Source organism: Solanum pennellii, chromosome 5 (assembly GCF_001406875.1).
Source record: "Solanum pennellii chromosome 5, SPENNV200".
NCBI lineage: Eukaryota > Viridiplantae > Streptophyta > Magnoliopsida > Solanales > Solanaceae > Solanum > Solanum pennellii.
Window position 1 is genome coordinate 74,979,450 of NC_028641.1, and position 23,241 is coordinate 75,002,690.

The 23,241-nt window shown below is 27.7% G+C and overlaps 2 protein-coding genes, 1 non-coding gene and 1 pseudogene across 3 annotated transcripts; 3 read left to right on the top strand and 1 right to left on the bottom strand.

Moving 5' to 3' along the window:
- The first annotated feature begins 8,722 nt into the window (after positions 1–8,722).
- On the top strand, positions 8,723–12,225 carry LOC107019045. Its single transcript, XM_015219635.2, has 3 exons — positions 8,723–9,169; positions 10,228–10,599; positions 11,241–12,225. Exons 1-3 carry the CDS (start codon positions 8,831–8,833, stop codon positions 11,874–11,876), a joined length of 1,347 nt encoding a protein of 448 aa, XP_015075121.1. The 5' UTR covers positions 8,723–8,830; the 3' UTR covers positions 11,877–12,225.
- A 1,188-nt stretch (positions 12,226–13,413) lies between these two features.
- LOC107019113 (7-deoxyloganetic acid glucosyltransferase-like) lies at positions 13,414–16,168 on the top strand. Its single transcript, XM_015219688.2, has 2 exons — positions 13,414–14,113; positions 15,031–16,168. Exons 1-2 carry the CDS (start codon positions 13,585–13,587, stop codon positions 15,951–15,953), a joined length of 1,452 nt encoding a protein of 483 aa, XP_015075174.1. The 5' UTR covers positions 13,414–13,584; the 3' UTR covers positions 15,954–16,168.
- Positions 16,169–16,693: 525 nt separating this feature from the next.
- Positions 16,694–16,765, top strand: TRNAD-GUC. Its single transcript has one exon. It is a non-coding gene; the product is annotated as a tRNA-Asp (tRNA).
- Positions 16,766–17,751: 986 nt separating this feature from the next.
- On the bottom strand, positions 17,752–20,269 carry LOC107019093 (annotated as a pseudogene).
- Between the last annotated feature and the right edge of the window lie 2,972 nt (positions 20,270–23,241).

The following is a 23,241-nucleotide window of genomic DNA, read 5'->3' on the forward strand; positions in this document are numbered from 1 at the left end:
AGGTCTTTTTCAGTTTGTATAGACAACAGTGCCTTTTTTTAACTGAAAAAGTTGTTCATGTAAATTACGATTTTGTTAAATTTTTACCATAAATGACTTCCATGTCCTCTTTATATTTTAGGTATATTTCATAATTACGACGTCGTACTCATCATAGGCATAAGGGGTATGATTGTAACATCACAAAGTCGGCTCTTTGAACTGCCTTTGTAACCACCTCATTTGGTTAATATTAATTCTAGTCCTTCATTTATTGCTATATGTTAATTTTTGTCCCTGTAATATTTTCCTAAGCATATTTAACTTCGATTAATTGAAATGATACACTTTTGATCCTTTTTGCTTGTGAATGTTCATCTCACCATTTAATAAATTACTCGTGTTTTATGTATGTTTTAGATATAATTCTAAACAACTTAGTTTAATCGATTTTCAAAATTTTAAAATCAAACAAAATAAAAAAGATGGATTGATTTGGCTTTTTTGATTTATGACGTAGTGATAATAATTATAATAATAAAATAATATAGATATAAAATAATCATTTCAAATGAGTATTCGAGTTTAACAAATTACTTATTACTATCAAAAGATATTTGTATATGAATCTTACGTTATGTTTCACTGATATTTTAAAATTATATGTTTGTATTCAAAATCCATTGCCAGCGAAAGTAAGGGATTTGCCTTTTGGGTCGAGTTCGTTGCACCAGATTTATCTAGTGCGGATTACCTTTCCTATATAGTTTGCGAGCTATTGCATAGGAGCGGGGTTTTTTTCCTGTGCGCACGATAGCAATTGCGATTACGATTGCGGATTTTCATTGTTATCAAAAATAAAAATAAATTACATAACTATAAAGGTTCATTCTCTTCACATGTCTAACATTTACGTAATTAATATACAACTTTAAACATAACGAACAACGAAAAACTCACCACATCACATATTCGCAAGTAGATAATTATACTTAAGAATGTTAGATGATTAGACTTTTAAAGTCCTGAACATTTATAATACATGTGAAATAAGTAGACTAAAATCAAATCAATTTATTAAAAGATTTAAGACATTTATTATTATTTATATATGAAAAAAGTAGCAATATATTATCATATATGCTTTGCTGCCAAAAGAAAGAAAATAAATGTCCAGAAAAATCTTTTTTTTTTCTTTTGAGATAATTGGAAACCTACCACTTATAAACAAATTTCATGTTTAAGAATGCTATAATCCCAATTTTGAGAATACTCTTGCCCCATGTTATTAAATTAGTACTTTAGTAATAACAATATAACACGCGGAATAATGTTTAATCAAATATAAATTGAATACTTGAGTTTATCGTGTGAATAAGCTACGATAAATTGAAAAAGCAAAATCGAAATCTATGAGTGTTATTCAATACTTCAATTCTCTTTTCTTTTCTTTTATAATTGCCTATGTAAATCTATTAAATATGATGAAAGTCATTAGGTGCTTGACTTTTATATACATATATATATTGTCCATATAAAAGTTATACACATACATTGTGTTACAATGAGTAATATATGTACACACATTATTTAGATAAGACTATAGTATATTATATAGGCGTGCTTATTATTGTACAATTGTGCTAATTTACTAATTTTAATATATGGTTAACGGAGATGCGATTGTATCTTCAATGTATAAATTATACTCAGCAAGTATATACCGAATATTTAATAAATATATACATTATATACAATAATGGCAGGGAAAGAAAGTGTATAATAAGTGTATACAATGAGTGATCGATTTTGTGACGATGAAGAGGAAAGTAGAAATGGTGGATCCAAGCGCGATAATTATTTTTCGATCTTGACCGCTAGGGAAGTAGGAACAATATTGATCTAATTTCATAGTATATGTTATTATTTTATGGCTAAAAGTAGTGAGTTTGATAGTTGGGAAAATTGTATATAATAGCAAACTAATAACCTAAAATAAATAGAGTAGCTAGGGTTTGATTTAATTGTGCTCCACAGCAAACGTTTGCAAGAAATTGCCAGGCGCCTCTCTCCCAAATATCTCGCTCGCCACTCTCCTCCAATCTCTCGCTCGCTTCCTCACTTTTTATACAAACACAAGTTATAAAAATTATTTCTAATTGTATAAAACAGAGAAAATTGTATAAATACATATAATTTTGTTCCCTCTCTCCCCTCTTCCAGATCTCGCTCGCCACTCTCCAAAATCTCGCTCGCCACCCTCGCCTTTCTCACTTATACAAACAGAAGCGAAATGTATAAATTGCGTTTCTGTTTGTATAAAGCGTGAGAAAATTGTATATACACATGCAAGTACATATATTTTCGTCCTATACACTTATAATTATACAATAAAAATACTCCACTGCCCAGTTTCTTTTGCATTTCTCTCTTTCTCGTTTTATACAATTTTCAAATTGTATCTAATTTCTCTCTTTCTCGTTTTATACAATTCGATTCAGTTGTATATTCCTTGTCAAGTCTCTTTTGTTTCTCTCTCTCTCATTTTTTATACAAATTCAAATTGTATATAATCGTTCTATACACTTATAATAATACAATTCATTTTATACACTTCATTTTTATACAGTTCTCTGCCCAAGTGTCTTTCTCTTTATTGTTTTATACACTTTGTTTTATACAATTTGCTTCAATTGTATATGTATAGCGAATTATACAGTTTCTACGTTTGCTATGGAGCGCAATTATGCAAACTTTGCTATAACATACAAATATGAATTTTTTATTTGCTATATGTGAAAGTTGCCCTTGATAGTTTTGTTACTTTTTAGCCGAATGACTAATTATATAACAGATTCGTATCAAGTGTTTATATCAAAGACTTAAGTCAACAGCGATAAGAAAAAAAATATTCAATTTCTATAGAAAATCGAAAGAAATTTATGTATGTATAATAAAGAAAGTTTTGGGTAAAATCAATATTAATGTGCTAACGACTAACGTGCTTAACACCTTTTAGATATTGAATACCTTATAAGTGTATACTTTTCAAGATCTACCTTTTTAATTTATTTTACAAGTATATACATTCAAGATATACCTAGATATTAGAATTAACAAGTAGGAAATTATAATCACTCCATGAATAAGTCCAATGGAAGATGAACAAGTGTAAATAATAATACTACTCCCTCTATTCCAATGTGTGTCATTTTCACTTTTCGAGATTCAGATGATGTAAATTTATTTCAATTATATGTCACTTTTCTCTTTTCGAGATTCGAATAAAGTAAATTTTAATTGATATCCAAAAATTATTCTTCATTGTAAATATTCATGAAACATCTCATTGTGTTAGTACATACAAAGCCCATATTTCTTATATATTAGTTTTATATATAGAAGGAAAAATTACATGAATAAATATATTTTTAAAAATAATTACTGATTTTAGCGATATCTTTTGTTTATTACCATTTATAGCAATATTGTGATAAATCTGTAATATGTATTAAAAGTGAATTATGCATGCAATATATTTGAATTATAATTGTTTTTGAAATATATTATGTTTGTTTGGTAAAAAATTGTCACATTGTATTATAAGTGTATTAAAATGTGTGATAAATATATTATCCATCATTAAAACTTGTATTATATTTGAATAATAAAATTATCTTTGTAATATGTATTAAACTTGTATTATAAATGAATTAAAAGTCATCAAGTGAAAAAAAATATTATTGCTATAAATGGTAAATATTTTTCTATTATAGTATATTTATGTAAGTTTCCCTAGAAACAGTAATCTCTTATAAAAAGACCATAAAGCTTAAAAAATGTATGTAATCTATAAAATTACTTTTTATGTATATTATGTACATATTTTGTATAAGTATAAACTATTTATATACTTTTATATATATATATATATATATAATATTTTATAAACTAATTAGTCGAAGTATTTAGAATCGTAATTATCACATAAGTATTTAATTAGAGAGTATCATCCATAGGAAGATCACTATGAGATTTGAAGAATAAAATCCTCCCTTCAAATTATTTTAACTACAAAATGAAATCCTTGTAGATATGTTGTGGGTTGGCATATATAAATATTTACAGATGGATAATTTTATAATATTCATCCATATCATTGCACAAAAATTATTATATTATTATAGCCAAAAATAAAAAATAAAATAAGATGAAATAGTAGTTCCACTTAGGAGTGTATGTATATGCACTTGGAATAATTTTTTAAAAAATTCAATCAATTATGTTCAACCACTTATATTACTAAGTATAAATAAGATAGTTAAATAAGTTTATAAGCTGATTAAATTGATTTGATTTATTTATATATTTGGTAAATATTTAAAGTTATAAATCAAACAAAAAAATTATAAGTTAACTATTCAAAGTTAATAAATTTAATTTGATCGATATTTTTATTATTTTTCTAATTCTCGAAATACCTTACAAATATTCTTTTAAGTTTAATTATTTTTTTGAAAATAAATTAAAGTGTATGTTAGTCATTTTATCAAAAGAACAATTTGTTAATATATTTTTTTTACCAAACATATCATGTGTTTATTATAAATTTTAACTCTTTTATCTAATTAAATAATTACGCAGATAAAAATATTTATTAACATATAATACTTATCGACTATTTACAATCAATCGATCCAAGTTGACTCAAAATATTATTTTTGTCCCTTTCCTATTTCAAGTCTTGGGCATAGCTTCAAAGTGTAAATTCTTTGATTTACACTCTTATAGTGTCATTGCTTTTAAGCAAACAAAATCACCTTTTTTTTTTCTTTTTCTGTTTCAAATATCCTTCTACTTTGCTTGAGAATACTAAATAAATTAAAGGCTTAACTACACTTCAAAAAAAATAAATATGATTTTAGTTTTTGAAAAAGTACTTTATTTGGACCATTCAATCAAAGTGAAACTAGGAATTCTATTGTTATAAGTTCAATAAAATCAATAATCTTAATCAAAATTTTATATTTATAGTTAGTCCCGAATCTGGTAAGCTTAAAATTCTAAAACTTAGAACAAAAAATTTCAAAATTTCAAAATTCACTTTTTTATTCGATTATTTTATTTTACGTTGGATACGGAAAGAGAAGAGAACACAAGGAAAAAAGTACAATATTTTTTAAATCATAAGTTTTTAAAATCTTTTTTTCATTATTTAATTTCTATATTCAGTCAAATATCATAACATAAATCGACGCAGATGGATATATATTGATTTAATTTCTTCTCCCCCAATAATTTTTCATTTTGTCCCCTTTGAATAGGCTTTATACATTGTCTTTCAATTTAGGTATGAAAGTGAAACTACACCCATAGTATAGGCCAAAAAAAGGATATATGTCACTTCATGTTATGGTAAAATATCTAACTTTTGAAACACTAGTTTTCTTTGCAAGTGAAGTGAAATTAGTACATTAAGTGAACTTGGCAAACACTTTGTTCTCATTGAAGAAACTACTAGAACAAGAAACTTTAGTTCATCTAATTAGGTTGTCTAAGTATTTGTTAATTTGGATTATAAGTTACTCATATAGTATTATTATATAGTTTAAACTATTATAGTATGTATGTTAAAAAGTAAGGCTTAAGTCAATAAGTTTTATTTAAAAACTTTGAATATATGATTTGTCAGAATTAAATACTTAAACACATAATAAAATGTATTTTTACCAGACATTTTTGTTTCAAATTTTGAAAAAAATGTTCTCAAGTATCAATATTAGCTACTAGTTGTTAATTAATGAAGTTATATCTTGATTTTAGTTAAATGAACTATTAAAGGTGACTTGATCATTACTGGAAAACGAGATTGTACTCATTTCTCATCAAATCAACTCACTAGAAAAACACATGATGAGAAATAAATTTTCGCTAAAAAAATCACGTGAAAACAGTATTATTTGCTCTTTTCTCATCGATTTAATTAAAATATTTGTAAAAATTATCAACGAATAATTACGATCAAATACTTTTATTATTCCGTTTAAGGTCTCAAAAGATTGGGTGCTTAGAATAAAAGACTTTATTAGCACCCTTTTAATTAGATATTGCAAGACAATTATTATTATTTTTCTTTATAATAAAATATAACAATATGAATTTATTGATTCTAATTAATTCCAAGTAGTTGGTAATAAATCTAATTTTTATTAATGTAAATCTCTACAAATCCTGTTAGTGTTGGCAATTACTAAAATAGATTGGATTCGTGTGTGAACGTGCAATACATGATTGAGGTCTTTTTTTAGTCAATTTAAGTACCATAGTCTATAATAATTTTAATAAAGACGAATACAAGATATAGAGTATTAATATCAGATTTACCTAAATTGTAAAATATAATTTTATAAATGAAAATTACAATAAATAACAAATATAAACTCAATAACTTTTTTGCAATTATGTTAATTTTTTTAATATAAAGTTTAAATTCTGAATCTGTCTCTACGACTAATTATAATCGTAGTGCATAGGTGATTAGTGAAGGGTGGATGAATAATCAGAACAAGCCAAATCTCTATGCATGTTAAACAGCAAACCATAAACATTATTAGTAATGGAAAAATAAATTGGATTATGTAAAGATTTTATTAGCCTGTCATGTGTTAGTATAATGATTAATTATTGATTGAGAAAAAAAGAAGAAGATGACAAATTTTAAATTAAAAGATTAACATTATAAGTGTCTGATCAGATTTGTTAAGTATGAAACCTACAACTATCTATGCTTCGAAATTTATCTTTAATCTTCTAGTACGTGAGATAATAATAATAATTTTATTTTATATTTAATTTTAAAATATATATCAGCTAATTATATATCGCATACAAAAAGAAATATAACATTATTATGTCTCATATACAATCAAATTATAATATATTTTTATTTATTTTATCCCGTATATCAAACGAATTATAATATATCCTTATTATTCTGTCCTACCAAAAATTAATACATTTAATCAGACTCTACATACCTACCTTGCAAAATCAAAAACAATTACTTTATATTTTTTATTGGGTAAATCAAATAATGAGAACTTAATTTTATTAATTTATTAAAACTAATAGATTTTTTTTTGTTTCTCACAAAATTATTCTACCAACATGATGAACTAATTAAGCTATTTTAATTCAAAATGCAAAATAGCTAAATAAATTATTAGATATTAAAAAAAATATTATAAAGTAAATAAGTAAATAAAAAAATTAAATTTAGTAAAGATTAAAGGGATAAAATTTGACCTGAATTTTAGCTTATTAGAGCTCTAAGTAACTTGTAGATGGATTAATTTACTAATTCAATTTTTTTTTTAAAACCAATTTGAAAATTATACAGGTTTGCAGACTAGTATGTTGGATTGTGAAAAATATTTTAAAATATAAATTAAAAAGTACTTTTCACAATTATTCTTCCAATCATTTCAAATTATTCTACTTGAAAATGTAAAGCAGTTAAAATAGCTAATTAAATAAATGATAAATTTTAAAATATTGATCGTTTATCCACTGTGCTACTTAACTACTTAACATTTTCATTTTCTATGAAAATAGTTAACAAATAATCAAAAAAATAATAATAAAAAATAATCTTTAATTTTTGTTATTAATTATTTTATCTTTTAAAAATTGCATACCCCAACAATCACTTAATATGAACTAAATGAAGTATATATTTGTTTGCCCCCTCCCCTTCTAAAATTCTATCAATAATGTAACAAATATATTATTATGGCTATATCAAAAAAAAATATTTTCCACTTTAATACATTACACCCAAAATGATCTTTACTAATAATTAATTAATGATAATAATTTAATTATCACTAAATATGTCTATTAAGTAATAACTAACATTCTTTAGTAAATATCTTAAAGCTTATAATAACAACATTGATTTTTTGTGATAAATAACCAATTTCAATATTCGTTATTAATATATATATTTATTGCTACAAAAAGTTATTTTTGTTCTGATGATATTACGTCCAAAGTAATTTTTTACATAACGACAACAATTTAATTGCCGCTAAACATATTTTCTTTTTAATGACAGCTAACCTTCTTTTTGTAAATGTTCATATAGTTTATTGCGCAACATTAGATGCAATGACAATTAACTTATACCAGTACAACAAAATTGTGAATTACATGGGGATTTTCCTGGAAATTAGTATGAAAATTTGCAGAAAAATAAGTTTTCTGTGAATTTAATACTAATCCCCAAAAAAATTCTCATGTAATTCACAGTTTTCCTGTAATATACCTATAAAAATTTTAGACTCTTTATTAAATATGTATACTTATTACCGCTAAAAATTATTTCGCAAATTCATATGATATTTAAGCCATCCATCAAGGCGCAATCCACGCTTTCATTTAAGGAAAAATTCATAAGTCTCCTAACTAAAATTCACTCCTAACATATTTTTTCAACCACTAGTCAAAAATATACAACAAAAAGTACATTATATAATTTATTTTTATTTTTATTTTTTAAAAACTAAAAATAGAAAAAATAAAATAAAAATTCGTGCTGTCACGACAATATTAGACAAAGAAATGCACGTTGTGTGTGGATGACTCCTCATTGGTCGGTAGGTTCTCTGTATTATTCAAAAAAAAAAACTTTATAATATAATTCTAATAATACATAACATACATTTCTATTATTATTATTACACTTAACTTTCTTCTCATTCTTCCTTCTCTTCATTCATATATCCAAAAATCTTCACTATTTCTTAAAGCTTACAACTTATTAGTTTCAAATTTGATTTCGAGTTAACAAATGAGAACGTTGTGCCCTAATTTGGATAACGAAGATGGTCTGGAAACGGTACTTGAAGTACCGATTCCAGAAGAAATGTTTGTCAATGCATCACATAAGAATAATGTTAAGTCATGGCAAAATATGAAATCTTGGATTAAATCTCATAGTGGTAATAATAATAATCATCATCATCATCATCATGATAATTATTATTATAAATCAAGTGCTGTTTCAGTAATTGGTGGAAGAAATGCTGAGATTCAACTATTGCTTGGTGTTGTTGCTGCTCCTTTGATTCCTCATCCTATTAAATGCAACAATCATTCTCTTAATAAGAAGATTAATGATCATCCCATTGTAAGTTCTTTTTTTACTGCATCTGTCTCAATTTATGTGGTACAGGTCGGATTTCAAGAGTCAAATAGTAAAAAAAAGACTTGTTAGAGTCTCGAAATACGAGAGGTGCCACAAGGATATGTGTTCCTGTGGTAGAGTTTGATTTTTGATATGGTTACTCAGTTAATAGTTATTATGTTAGAAAAGTCAGTTTTCTTCGTTGAAGAAAATTAGATAAGATAAAAAAGTTGTGACTTTCTGGAAATAATAACTATTGATTGAGGAATCGTCTTGAAGATAAATAATATATGAACGGAACTTTTTTTTGGGTGTATGTGTTATAGGAAACTCTCTCCGTTTCAGTTTATGTGAGTTTAACTCGGTAGATAATTTAAGTAAAAAAAGCGAAAGTTTTGAGATACTTATGAACTCAAACATATCATAACATTTATAGGTGAAGTACTCAATGATCAAGAATATTTGTTAATGTGATAGAGTTAATTTCTCGTATAGTCAGTCAACTAATAATTATTATCTCTGAAATTCAGTTTCTTTGTTGAAGAAAATTGGAAAAAAATCAAGAAATTTTGTGTATGTGTTATGGGAAATTCCCTCTGTTTCGATTTACGTGAGTTTAACTCGATAAAAAATTTAAATAAAAAATTGAAAATCTTGTGATCTCAAATATATAGTAACATTTATGAGTGTATAAAGATTTTTTAGTAATTAAAGATAAAAAATGTGAAGTGTAAAGTTAATTATTTTCAAATATAAAATCATATCAATTCACATAAATTGAAACAAAAGAAAAATAAATAAAAAAATAGTGTCACATAAATCGAGACAGATGTAACAGTAATATATTTTTGAGTGCCTTTTAGGTACAAGTTCTTGACTAGACAAGTAGATGAAACTTAGTTTTTAGTTATTTGTGTTTGGTGAGATTGCCATTTGCATACACTTGAACTAGTTTATTAGGTACTACATACTTGTTACCTATTGTACTTAAAACAATAAATTCGATCTTTATAGAGTTCTCGCGATATTTTATTTATTCATTTAATCGATGGTTGTTACAGGAGACTTCGATGGCAAAATATATAGTACAACAATATATAGCTGCCGCGGGAGGAGAACATGCTTTGAATTCGATTAATAGTATGTACGCGATGGGGAAGGTGAAGATGATCGCGTCTGAGTTTATTGAAGGAGATGGTTTAGGATTGAACAGTGGCAAAGTAATGAAGATTAAAACCGCGAAAAATGGGGCAGGGGAAATGGGAGGATTTGTGTTGTGGCAAAAGAGACCTGATCTTTGGAGCATTGAGCTTGTTGTTTCAGGTTGTAAAATCAGTGCTGGAAGTGATGGTAAGGTGTCATGGAGACAAACTCCATGGCATCATTCTCACGCCTCTCGTGGACCTGCTAGGCCTCTTCGTCGTTCCTTACAGGTATCCAGACAGTAAGAATTGAACTCACATCGTATTCACAAACATATGGTCATGTCACACCCAATGTCAATTTGGTTCACACACTTCATAGCAACATTAATGTTATTTGGATTCCTTCCTTTACTTTTTTTGTTGTCAAGTTTGTCTTATCAAGAGGCCAAGTTGTGTGTCACATGACTCGAATAAACTCAAAATCTCGTTCACAACTTTGACCCTTTCAAAGCAGAATTAGAGTCAGGATTTGAACCTTATGAGTTCTGGATTTCAGGACACAACCTCGAGTACTAGTAGTTAGGTCTAGTTGACAATTTTGTGAATGTAAACACTTGTTAGTCTTGTCACTTTTGTGTCACATGACTCGAATAAACTCGAAATCTCATTCACAACTTGACCCTCTTCAAGTTGTTCTATAGGGTGAAAATGACATATTTACTCAACTATGAGCCACTAAATTGGAAAAAAGAAAATAGTTGTTGAATGAATAATATGGTTCTCTGTTTATACGGATACTAGTTGTGAATTGGTTGTCATCAACATGTCATGTGTCTGTATCTGCTTTGATACCATGTTAAAGTCTGTATCTGCTCTGATACCATGTGTTTGAACAACGTCTGATTATGTCGATTGATCATGTTTGACAGGGTCTTGATCCAAGGTCTACTGCTGATATGTTCTCTGATTCGATCTGCATTGGCGAAAAACCAGTGAATGGTGAAGATTGTTTTGTACTAAAATTTGAAGCAGAACCCTCATCTCTAAAAGCAAGAAGTAGTAGCAATGTTGAAATTATGAGACATACTGTTTGGGGCTACTTTAGCCAAAGAACAGGACTATTAGTCCAACTTGAAGATTCACATCTTCTTAGACTAAAATCTCCTAAAGATGATGTGTTTTGGGAAACAACAATGGAGTCATTAGTCCAGGAATATCGAACAATCGATGGTGTTAACATAGCTCATTCTGGCAAGACATGTGTTTCACTCTTCAGATTCGGCGAAAACTCAGAAGGACATACAAGGACTAGGATGGAAGAAGTTTGGACAATTGAAGAAGTTGATTTCAACATAAAGGGACTATCATTGGATTGTTTTTTACCACCTAGTGACATGAAAAAAGATGATGATCAAGATATTATAAGTGATGATGATGATATAAACAAGAATTCAAGGATTGAACCAAAGAATAATGTTATTCATAATGCTAATAATCCTAGATTTATAACTGCTATAAAAGGTGCTGCCAAAATTATGGCTATTGATGAAGATTCAGAAGACTAGTTGTAAATATATATACATCTATATGTGTTAATCTGACTCTTCAAATAACGTTCGACGTGTGTAAGTGTGTGTGTCTGATCCTTCTGGAGAAACTGGCATGGATGCAACAACGTTTTTGAAGAGTCTGATCAACGTATGTAGAAGAGAAGTATTAATATTCTGTGATCATTTTTGTACATAGAGAATCATAGGATATGTTTTTTTTTTTTTTTGTGTAAAGTGTTTTCATATATACATATACATTTCAGTAACTCTGATGAATATTTGGTTTGATAGTGAAATTACTAGGGTTGTATAATTGTATAATATATATACTCTGATAATGTAAAAGAATTTTTCACGCTATTAATGTTATTTTACTTGATCAAGTAGGTTTTTCTTAGTTAATTTCTCTTATTATATGATCATCATTATATGTAACTTATAATACTCTTATGAAATCTGACTAACGGTATATAAAAGTTGAACTCTATTATGTGTCTATGAATTGCGATTTATGTGAACCTAGTAATTATTTTTGTTTTTTTTGGTTTATCCTTTCTCTTTTTATTGCTATTTCTACTACCAACCACCCTTTTCTTCCTCCTCCTTTCTTGTCTGGCGGAATATGTTGAACAGGTAAATATGTGTTCTCTTTCTTTTAATTTATATGATATTGTTTAACTTAACGTAAAGTTTACATAAGAGAGAGAAATTTTTGAAATTTATAATCTAAAACAAGTTATATATATTTACGCGACTATAAATCATTTTATTTAGAGTTTATTTCTTTAAAATCATTTTTTCAAAATCGACTAAAAAGAAAATGTTTTAACAAATTAAAATAGAAAAATTATATTATTTTAATGCATATGTATCTTGATAGAGATCTTTGTAAGAAAAAAAGTGATTTGGCGATAGAAATAATGGTACAAAAACATAAAAGATATATTTAAAAAAATCATATATATAGCCACTTAGAGATTAATTTATTTATTATTTATTAGTAGTATCAAAGTTCGATTTCACCACCTACCCCTCCCTGCCTACTCCACTTACCAATAAAATAAAAACACTAATTAATCAACATCACATTATTATATTTCTAAAAACAAGAGAATATTTCTTAATTCTATCAACTTGACAAATACTTCCATTTGATATATTCTACATTTTTTATTCAAAAGAGTACAAGAATTTAAAACACTTCAAAATTGTAATGAATTATTAATTTCATTTCAAACTATTAATAATTTTAAAAATAATATTTTTTTTTATTAATTAAACTTAAATACATCCCTATATTATAACCAGAGGCGTATTTAGAATTATCAATAAGGAGATTTAAAATCTGTAGAAATAGGCATATAAAGTAGCTGAAGGAGGTTCGATATCTACTATATATACATATTAAATTATTCTAACCATGTATAAATAATATAATTTTCCGCTGAACTTTTTTCCTACAAGGTGGCTCCGCCCCTGCTTATAATAATAGTGCAATACACTTCTAAATCCTTACAAAGTTTAGGCGTGTTTTATAAAGAGTCTCATAATCTTACAAGTGTTTGAAATTACTTCTATGTCATCTGGCAGATCGGAATATATCTAAGTGTTTTCGAAGCTGTCGATAGTTTGAAAATGAAAGAACAATCAATATAATCTATAAAGTTTCAATTTTTTGTATAACAAGATCATCATTATTGAAACTCTTTTAACATTCATTAGAATGGATGAACAAGAATCACTTCCTCCTCATGTACTCATTTTCCCTTTACCATTACAAGGCCCTGTAAACTCAATGTTCAAACTTGCTGAACTCCTCTGTTTTTCAGGTTTACATATCACCATCCTTCTCACTGAAAACATTCACAATCGACTCGTTCTTCACACCGATATTACTTCAAGATTCGATCAATGTCCTGGTTTTCAAATCAAGACGATATCGGATGGACTACCAGATGATCATCCTCGAGATGGAGAGAAGTTTTTAGAGGTTTTTGACTCTTTGAGAACTAAAACAAAGACTCTGTTTAAAGATATGTTGATTTCGGATTCACTCTGTGTTGATCTTGATGGGGAAGTAAGACGACGAGTAGTTAGCTGCATTATAGCTGATGGAGTTTTGGGATTTACTTGTGATGTTGCTGATGAGATTAATGTACCTATCTTTTGTGTTCGAACTATTAGTTCTTGTTGTCTGTGGATCTTCTTTTGCCTTCCTGAACTTATTGAATCCGGAGAATATCCTTTCAAAGGTTAGTATATGATTGTTTGAACTTTGATTGCAAAATTTGTTATGACTCGAGTTAGTGTTGGGATTGGGTTGATTGATCGCATTGAAAACGATTATTATTATCTTATCTGTCAAGTTTTTATGTAGACACGCTCCTGTTTGTTACTTTTAGTACTTTTAGTGCTTTGATGGGGTGTTTAGATTCAATCATGATATCATTCTTTCACGTGTTGTAGCTTAGGATGTGTGTTATGCTAGAGCTTTATGTCGGTCTATGTAAAGTTAATGATATTGAACTCATTTAGTATTGAGATTTTAGATTCAAAATTTAGTATTTGTTGAAATTTTAATTTTTTTTTTTTAGAATGAATGACCTTTTTGTTACTATGGATCTTGGTCTCTTTTCGCCTTCTCACATCGTTATCAGGTAGGGTTGATAACGAAGAAGGACTAACTCGATTGAAGAGTAATGATATGTATGTTATAAGATCCACTAATGATTCATAACAAATTTGTTTCTGATGGAAAATTTGTTAAGATCCACTTATGATATCATTCTTTCGAGTGTTGTAGCTTAGGATTTGTGTTATTGCTGGAATTTTATGTCCGTCTATGTAACGTTTTGTTACTATTGCTCTTGGTCTCTTTTCGCCTTTCTCACACCGTTATCATGTATCGTTGGCAACGAAGAAGACTAACTCGGTTGAACCATAATGATCTATTATGCCCCGTAATAGATTTCATTCTTCTACTCTTTTTCGAAAGTCCATTGACATGAGCTAGAATTACATTTTTCATATATATCATTGAATCCTAATTCAAGCATTAATAATTATTTCTACAGCTCTCGACTCTGTATCCTATAGATCATACAGAGATTAACTTAGATTTCTCGAAGTTTACACAATCTTTCTAATTCTTCTTTTCAAATATCTACAGATGATAACTTGGATGAACCCATCAAAAGTGTTCCGGGAACTGAAACATTTCTCCGGCGACGTGATCTACCGGAGTTTTGCCGCTCCGGCGATCTAACAGATCCAAATATCCAGCTCTTCAAAACAGAGGGTCAAGAAAATTCACGAGCTTATGGCTTAATACTCAACACATTCGAAGAATTAGATCAACCCATACTCAATCAAATGCGAACAATTTGCCCAAATCTCTATCCAATTGGACCGCTCCACGCGCATTTAAAGAAGAAACAAACTACATTGCGATCATCGTCAAATAGTTTATGGGCGGAAGATAGAACTTGCATCGATTGGCTCAACGATCAGCTACCGAATTCAGTAATTTACGTTAGTTTTGGGAGTATCGCCACAATGACGAATGATCAATTGATTGAATTTTGGTACGGATTGGTTAACAGTAAACAGAATTTTTTGTGGGTTATTAGACCGAATTCTATAGGGGGAGAAGAGTGGAAATCAAAGATGCCTGTGGATTTAGTAAAGGGGACTAAAGAAAGGGGATATATAGTGGAGTGGGCCCCACAAGAAGAAGTATTGGCCCATCCCGCTATAGGCGGGTTCTGGACTCATTGTGGATGGAATTCGATTCTCGAGAGTGTTTACGAGGGTAAGCCTATGATTTGTTGGCCTTATTTTTTTGACCAACAAGTGAATAGTAGATTTGTTGAAAAAGTTTGGGGACTTGGGCTTGACATGAAGGATACATGTGATAGAGAAATTGTAGAGAAAATGGTGAAGGATTTGATGGTATTGAGAAAACAAGAGTTTTTGGGAAGAGCAAATCATATGTCTAAATTAGCTAAGAATTGTTTGATGGAAGGTGGATCATCTTATTCTAATTTCGATCGTCTTGTGAAGGATATTAAATCTTTAAGTAATAAGGTTTAATCGTTGTTGAAATGATAGTTCGTCGAGCAATCCTCTAAGGTAGAAGTGTCAATCGTTGTTAGAATCGCAAGAGCAGACTTATTCTGTTATGTACCTGACTTTCTTCATATACTGTTATTTTAGTTTTTTTTTTAATTTGAGAAGACACTTAAATCTTGCTTTTGAAGTTACGTTTTGTTTTTATTTCCGTTGGGGTTATACACGCATTCCTCATAGTCATAGTGTGTGTTGTAGAAACAACAAATAAAATGATAATTGTATTATATCATCTCTATTTATCAAAAGTCATCTTAATATTGAGAAATGAATTAAAAATGATTATTAGTTGATAATAAAGGTAAGCTAGGTTTAAAATAGCGATTTAACTCTTAGATTTATAAAATTAGACAAATAAAAATAATATTTTTATTTTGTATAGTGAACTAGTTAAAGTGGATGGTGAAATTAATCCATATGCTTATCAGATCGGACCGACTGCTTCAAGTGTTCATAACTAAAAATTCTAAACTTAATATTTATACATATTTAATGATTTTCTTTAACACAAACTACTAACTACAATCGAACTTGAGCTTCTAGTTCCGCCCCTAATAGATGGTTTACTACATAATGTATGTGTGGGATGCTGACTGCTAAATAAAAGTGCAATACTATAGAATAATATACAAATTATTTTATTTATACCAAAGAAGATAGAGAAGTTGTTACAAATATTAAATTATAGAAATTTAAAACAACAAGTCGTTGTAGTATAGTGGTAAGTATTCCCGCCTGTCACGCGGGTGACCCGGGTTCGATCCCCGGCAACGGCGTAAATATAATTTTTAAAGATACGTTATTTTTTTAACGGACTAGAATAAATACGATTTTTTGAAAAATAATAACTACCATAAGTTAAATGACTTCGCAAACAATTTTGTTCGTGTTAGGGCCCTAGATTGAACGTCACAATTCTTATTTATATTTTACTTTTTATTAGTATGGTATGTTTGTATAACAATAAGTTATTATGAAGAACCTGATACTTTTAGCTATAGGATTTTAAGTGTCACGATATAACTGTTATTACGTAAATATGATGAAATACTTGTTGGTATGTAGTTAGATATCATCTCAGAAATCAAACTTCCTAGACAAAATAATAACAGTTATATTCTCCACACATATATAGTCCCATATATAGAAGGGAGATTAATTAATTAGAACAAGTTGTCTACTAATAAAGTGTTAAAATTAGTGGGACAAACCAATGTACAAAATTGGCTTAAAGGTCCTGCCAATTACCATAAATACAAACCAACAAAATAAAACAAAAAAAGTACTATTAAGTAAGGTTGTTCAACATCGAATCGAAATCAATAAGTTGAATCGATAAAAAAGTTATTGATTTAGTGTTTTGATAACGGTTTTGAATTTTTTTGTTATCGGGTTATCGATTCTTAACGGTTTAAAGTTTTTTTTAACGGATTCACCGATAACCCGATAGTAAATTAAATATTTATATTTATACCATTTTGTATATGAAGTCCTCGACTTAGAGTTTAATTTCCTACATTTATTTTTGGTTGTCTCAAATACTTGATAATTCTACGATGTAAAAGTGTTTGCTTTTGAGCAAGATGTAACTTGTGAACTCAAGTGCATGGTTTATTTGGTTTGTCACCTTGTTTCTAAGTGATTTTCAATATTTTTTCTTTTGGGTCAAATCTTAACGGTTAAATCGATAACTGAACCGATAATGATCAAAAATCGATAAATCAATAATCGATAAGTCAATATCTTAATGATTCTATAATGATTTAACATCACTACAAACTGATAACTAATAAGCCAATCAGATAAATTTTAAAGTCGAACCGAACCGACCGATATACAACCCTACTATTAAGTGCTTGAAATGCTGAAATAAATGCCTTGACTAAAACGATAATTAATGCACTAAATTTTTGCTATGCGCTGAGTTCGAAAAAAGGCTGAACCACTTTGCATAGGGAAAAAAACAAGGCCTCAATAATATAATGATCCTGTGGGACAAAAAAAATGTAGTTAAGAGTTTTTTTATGACATTGCTAAAAGAGATAATTAATCATAAGAAAAAAAAATATTCTTTTTTACAAAAATTAATTTTCATACCTTGCCACCAATTTCCTCTTGAAGCACAATTTGAATTGTTTCCATTTTGATCATCATCATCTTCTACATTTTTCTTGAATTGATCAAGTCATGAACAAAAATGAAACAATTTAGAAATTGAAAAAATAAACAATTACTACACAGCGAATTCAGGATTTTCACTAGAGAGGTTCGAAATAAAAATATAGTGCTACTATATATACCAAATATAATGATTAGCAGTAATGAATTAACAATTGCGTGAAATATGTTTTATTAACACTTTTTGTAAGTGTCTCTAAAGCCTTATGTGATATTAAATCTGATAACAATTAACTATTATCAATAAAAATTTTACGTTTTTTATTAATATATATATTTATTACCGCTAAAAATATCTTACGGTGTTATGTGAGGCAGTAGGTGGATAATAAACATCTTGGCCACCATAGTATATTGATGAACTTAAATGGCATGGTTCTGTTGTTCCATTCTGATACAATATGGAATTATTCTTCTCCTTATTACCTGTCATGACATTAATGAACAACAATTAAGAGAGAGATTTGTAACTTAAGCAAGCATATATATACGTCCGCCGTATTGTGGTGGAATAGTAAATACTCTGCTTTTGGTCAGAGATGTCATGATCGAGCTTTGGAAATAGAATCGCTTTCGCCGAGGAGCATTTTCCCCGAATATGGACATTCAGATTTTATTGGACCCCAATACATGCATTAGGTGAAAAACCATAATTAAAGGCATGTGCTTCCCTCTCGTTTCATTTTATATGACGTTACTTTATAATTTATTAGTCTGTTATAAAAAATAAGAAAATAAGAAAGTATCCTTTTTATACTTTCATTTTCTTATCTTACGATTTACTTGAGTTGAATATCTATTTGAAAATAATATTTATGTTTTCACGAGATAGGGGATGACTGCATGCACACCATCCTCTCTACATTTCACTTGTGGGATTAAACTGAATTTCTTATTATATCTTTAATGACATATTTTTATAGTTTCATAATCTCACGGCTTATTTTTGACCTCACTTTCAATTTTATTTTTTATTTTTTAAATTTTATGTCAAATTAAACTATACTAAAAAAGTGATTTTCGAAAAATGAACAAAAAATATAGGAGAAAATTAACCTGAAGTTCCATATTTTGCATTTCCACATGACTGGTTTTTTGGATCTTGGATTCTTGATGAACCTCTAGCTACAGAGTGAGTGGAATCCCTTCCAAGTCCCTAAAATATTAATATTATATAAAAAAGAAAAAAAATCAGATAAAAAAAATATAATCATTTTATTCGATAATTTTTTAAATTATCATATCGGACTTGATACAAAAAGTTACTTTAATGTTTTTTTCTAAATAAAATCAATATACTTTTTGTATATAGAAAGGAGTATCTATAGATGCAATGATGCATGCAGGATGGAGTAAGAGAAGAAATTGTACTTGTACTTCTTTTGTTTAAGATATTCGGCTACGAGAATTAAACTAATTAATGTTAAATATAAATTTATACATAGTATTTTTAAAAAAAATTTAAAAAAAGATTTGAATTAATTTTTCTTTTGCGAGTTTCATGCCCTCAACATTCAGTTATTCCTTTTTTCTTACCTAACTATCGTCACATACATATTAAAGAATAATAATAAATGGTGATAAATTAAATTTTTTTAAAAAAATAAACAACTGATAGTTAATCGTAGTTCTTTTAAGTGTGGCTTTGACCATCTTTTGACATGTTTAACTAGTAACTAAGACAAATAAATTAAAACGAAACTGAATTATACCGTTGATTGTGGTCCAAAAACAGAACCAAAGAGCGACGTTTTCGAGGGCTCTTTCGGACCAAACAAATCATTCGTAAAAGACAAAGCAGAAGCAGAAGCCGAAGAACCAAAAACTTGCTTTCCCTTCTCCATGAATATTAAAAAAATTACCAAATTAAACGAGGAAATAAGATCTCTTGTCCACTATCGCTCTCGAACCTAACTAACTAACTACCTTGGAAGTTTGGTTGAGTAGCAAACATATATAATGGCCTAAACTAATAAATTACACAGTTCCCAAGAAAACAGAAATGGGATAAGGACTTTAAATGTTTTTTCAGATAATTATAGTTGTTGGGGGGATGTAAGAAGAAAAAGAGGGCACGTGAAGTTTTCAGTGTAGAATACAAAGAATAGTGAGACTCTTATTTATAGAGGCCACTCAAAGACAAAAGAATGGGGACTATTTGACCATGCCTTAAAAATTACGTAATTAGATATATTTCACTCTTATATATATGTATTTTGTCATCAGATATATAAGAATAGAGAGAGAGTGATTGACGAGCGAAATTTGTACGTATCAAAAAATATATAAATTACACTAGATATATGTATATATTTATACGTATTTGAAGTGAATTACATTAGGATCTCAGATACAAAGGAGAATGATGAGATGAAAGAGAGGCTAGTGAGATTTTTCTATGTATTTCATATACGGATTAAATCATCGATCAAATGTATCTGAAATAAATTACATTTAATCTCGATCCCATATATTCGAGATACATGTATCTGGATGTATATGAAGATAAGAAAAAATTATACTTATGCTATTTTTACTTGTATACATCGAAAATACTATGCTAGACAACGAGCTAGTTGCTTAGTTGTTGTATTCGGGTTTAATTTCTCATATGATCACTAATTCTTTAATTATTATCTCATAAACTCATGTTTTCTTTTTCTAATTTCAATTATTTTCAATGATATTTTTTTTCTGGTTTTTCCATAATAATAAGTAAATAATACCTAATTGAGTGGCAAACGTTACACGAAAATGTCAACCACTTATAATCATATCGGATAAGTCCTAGTTATACATCAATACACTAGATAATCTGATGAATTCTAATCTTATAAATCAAAATTTAGCTAATTCAAATTTTCATTAAGTAGATTTATTAAGAATATTTTCTATAGAAAAACGTCACTTTAATTCAAAAACTCCGATTAAAAATAAACTAGAATCATTATAGTATATATCACACATCTCCATGATCCCTCCCTGCAATTTTCATTCAACCACTATAATCCTTTTTAAAGGTCAACTATTCTATACTCATCAATATAGTTTGTGCTATGGACCATTTTATTTTTCTTATTCCCTATTCCATAATTTATATATTTATTTTAATTAATTGAAGGTCAAATATCGTAGACAAGTGTATGAACATGTTATTGCCACTTGTAATTACGTGTCATTTTTAAGGTGTAGGACTTACAAGTATCAATTTCGTTTGATATCTATATTGAGAGTTCAATTAATTTAAATGTGTCCCGTAAAACTTTTGAGGAAAAATATTTTTAATATAAATTTTTTTCATATTCAGAGTTCAAAATATATATCTTACTGTTACTATCATAATCACCAACATATGCAATGTAATCTTAAAGTGAGACATGAAGAAATCATAATGTACACGAATATATCCCTCTATCTTAAATATATAAAATTTATTTTCGATAAATCATTGATAATAAAAAATAAATAATAATAGAGTACAAAAATTTAACTAAAATAGAAAATAAAAAAAATAGTACCACAGCAAAATAATATACTATAATCTCTAAAACAAACAAACACACTCTCACCACAATTTTTATCAGCAACTTCATTCTTCAATAGGTTAATTTTTATATTATCAATTTGTAATGAATTTTTTAAAAATTTCTCATATTTTTATCTGTATTTTGATCTAGCAAATATGAAAAAAAAAACTAATGATTTTTTAAATAAAAATTTATATTTCACGTTAAAATAGTGGATTAAAATGGAATTAATATTGCATCAACCTCTCTAAAATATTTTGATTTATTGAGAAGGACAGAACAACCACACGTGATCTAAATTTCAAAACTTTATTTCATTTCAATGTATAATTCTCCTTTAATTTGGAGAATTATTCTTTTAAATGGAATAATATATAGCAAGATTTAAATAGGAAAATATATTTCCAAATAGTTGATCTATAGTATAGTGTAGTCCAATCCAGAAGCAATTCCTCTTTATTAATGTACTGAATATTTCAATTATTGAAAAATGTTTTTTAAAAAAATAAAAATAATTTCCTCATTTATTGTTTTTGAATTTGTAATTAATTAAGTTAAATATCATTTCAAAAAAAAATATATGTATATAATTTATGGAACAACTATTTTTAAATATTGAGTAATTATTTTTTAAAAAAATGATCAACTACTATAAGACGAAGAAGAACTTACGATAAATGCCAAAAACTTCACATCTAGTTTTTAATCAATCATTACTTTTTTGAACTAATTAGTGTTGGTTAATTAATACATTATTATATTATGTCTTTTTTAGTGAAGGAGTTGCGATTTATTATACTAAAGATTTTCAATGAATTATTGAAGCTATTGAGATTTGAGACTACCGATTAATCTCAATTACTCTTATTAATTTAAATTGTTGAATAGATGGAATTCAAAAGAAAAAATATTAAAATCTCATAGTTGCAAGAATTTTTTTCCTACTTAGAAGTCGAATATTTGAATTAGAGTTTAACTATATTTAAATTCTTGCCACATAGGGCCTTATTTGGAACGGTGCTTCCTGCAAAAAAAATTTATATTTAATTTTAAACTCAAAAATATCTAATTAAAATAGATTTAATTTTATTCACTGCACCACATCTTTTAACGATAAATTAGCAAAATTTGCAGTACTAGGAGTGTGGTTATGTCATCATTGTTACACTTCATTTTAGGTAATGTAGTACTATATATCATGATAGGGTTAGTGGGGTTAACAATAATTAATGGTTACTAAAATATTTAAAGCATTAAGATTATTATGACTATACTAATCAAGCAAAAATTATATATGAAAACAAAAGGAAATCATGTAATGATCACAAGGAGAATAATAAGAGGTCCATTAATTATTTAGCATATCCATCCAAAATTTTGATATACATTATCTTTGAAAATATCATTCTTTAATATCATCCTCATCCATTCACCAGAAAATTGTGTCAAAAGTAATGTATTTGCATTAAAAAGAAAAAAAATGCTAAAAAAAAAAGGACATATGGTCCTATATATGAACAAATAATTCTGTTATAAGTCCCTTTTTT

Bases quoted from the DNA above. Each gene is read 5' to 3' on its own strand.
- LOC107019045 (XM_015219635.2), top strand. From the start codon at position 8,831: ATGAGAACGTTGTGCCCTAATTTGGATAACGAAGATGGTCTGGAAACG. The intron at 9,170-10,227 runs GTAAGTTCTTTT...TGGTTGTTACAG, and splicing joins AGATTAATGATCATCCCATT to GAGACTTCGATGGCAAAATA. The intron at 10,600-11,240 runs GTATCCAGACAG...CATGTTTGACAG, and splicing joins CTCTTCGTCGTTCCTTACAG to GGTCTTGATCCAAGGTCTAC.
- LOC107019113 (XM_015219688.2), top strand. From the start codon at position 13,585: ATGGATGAACAAGAATCACTTCCTCCTCATGTACTCATTTTCCCTTTA. The intron at 14,114-15,030 runs GTTAGTATATGA...AAATATCTACAG, and splicing joins CGGAGAATATCCTTTCAAAG to ATGATAACTTGGATGAACCC.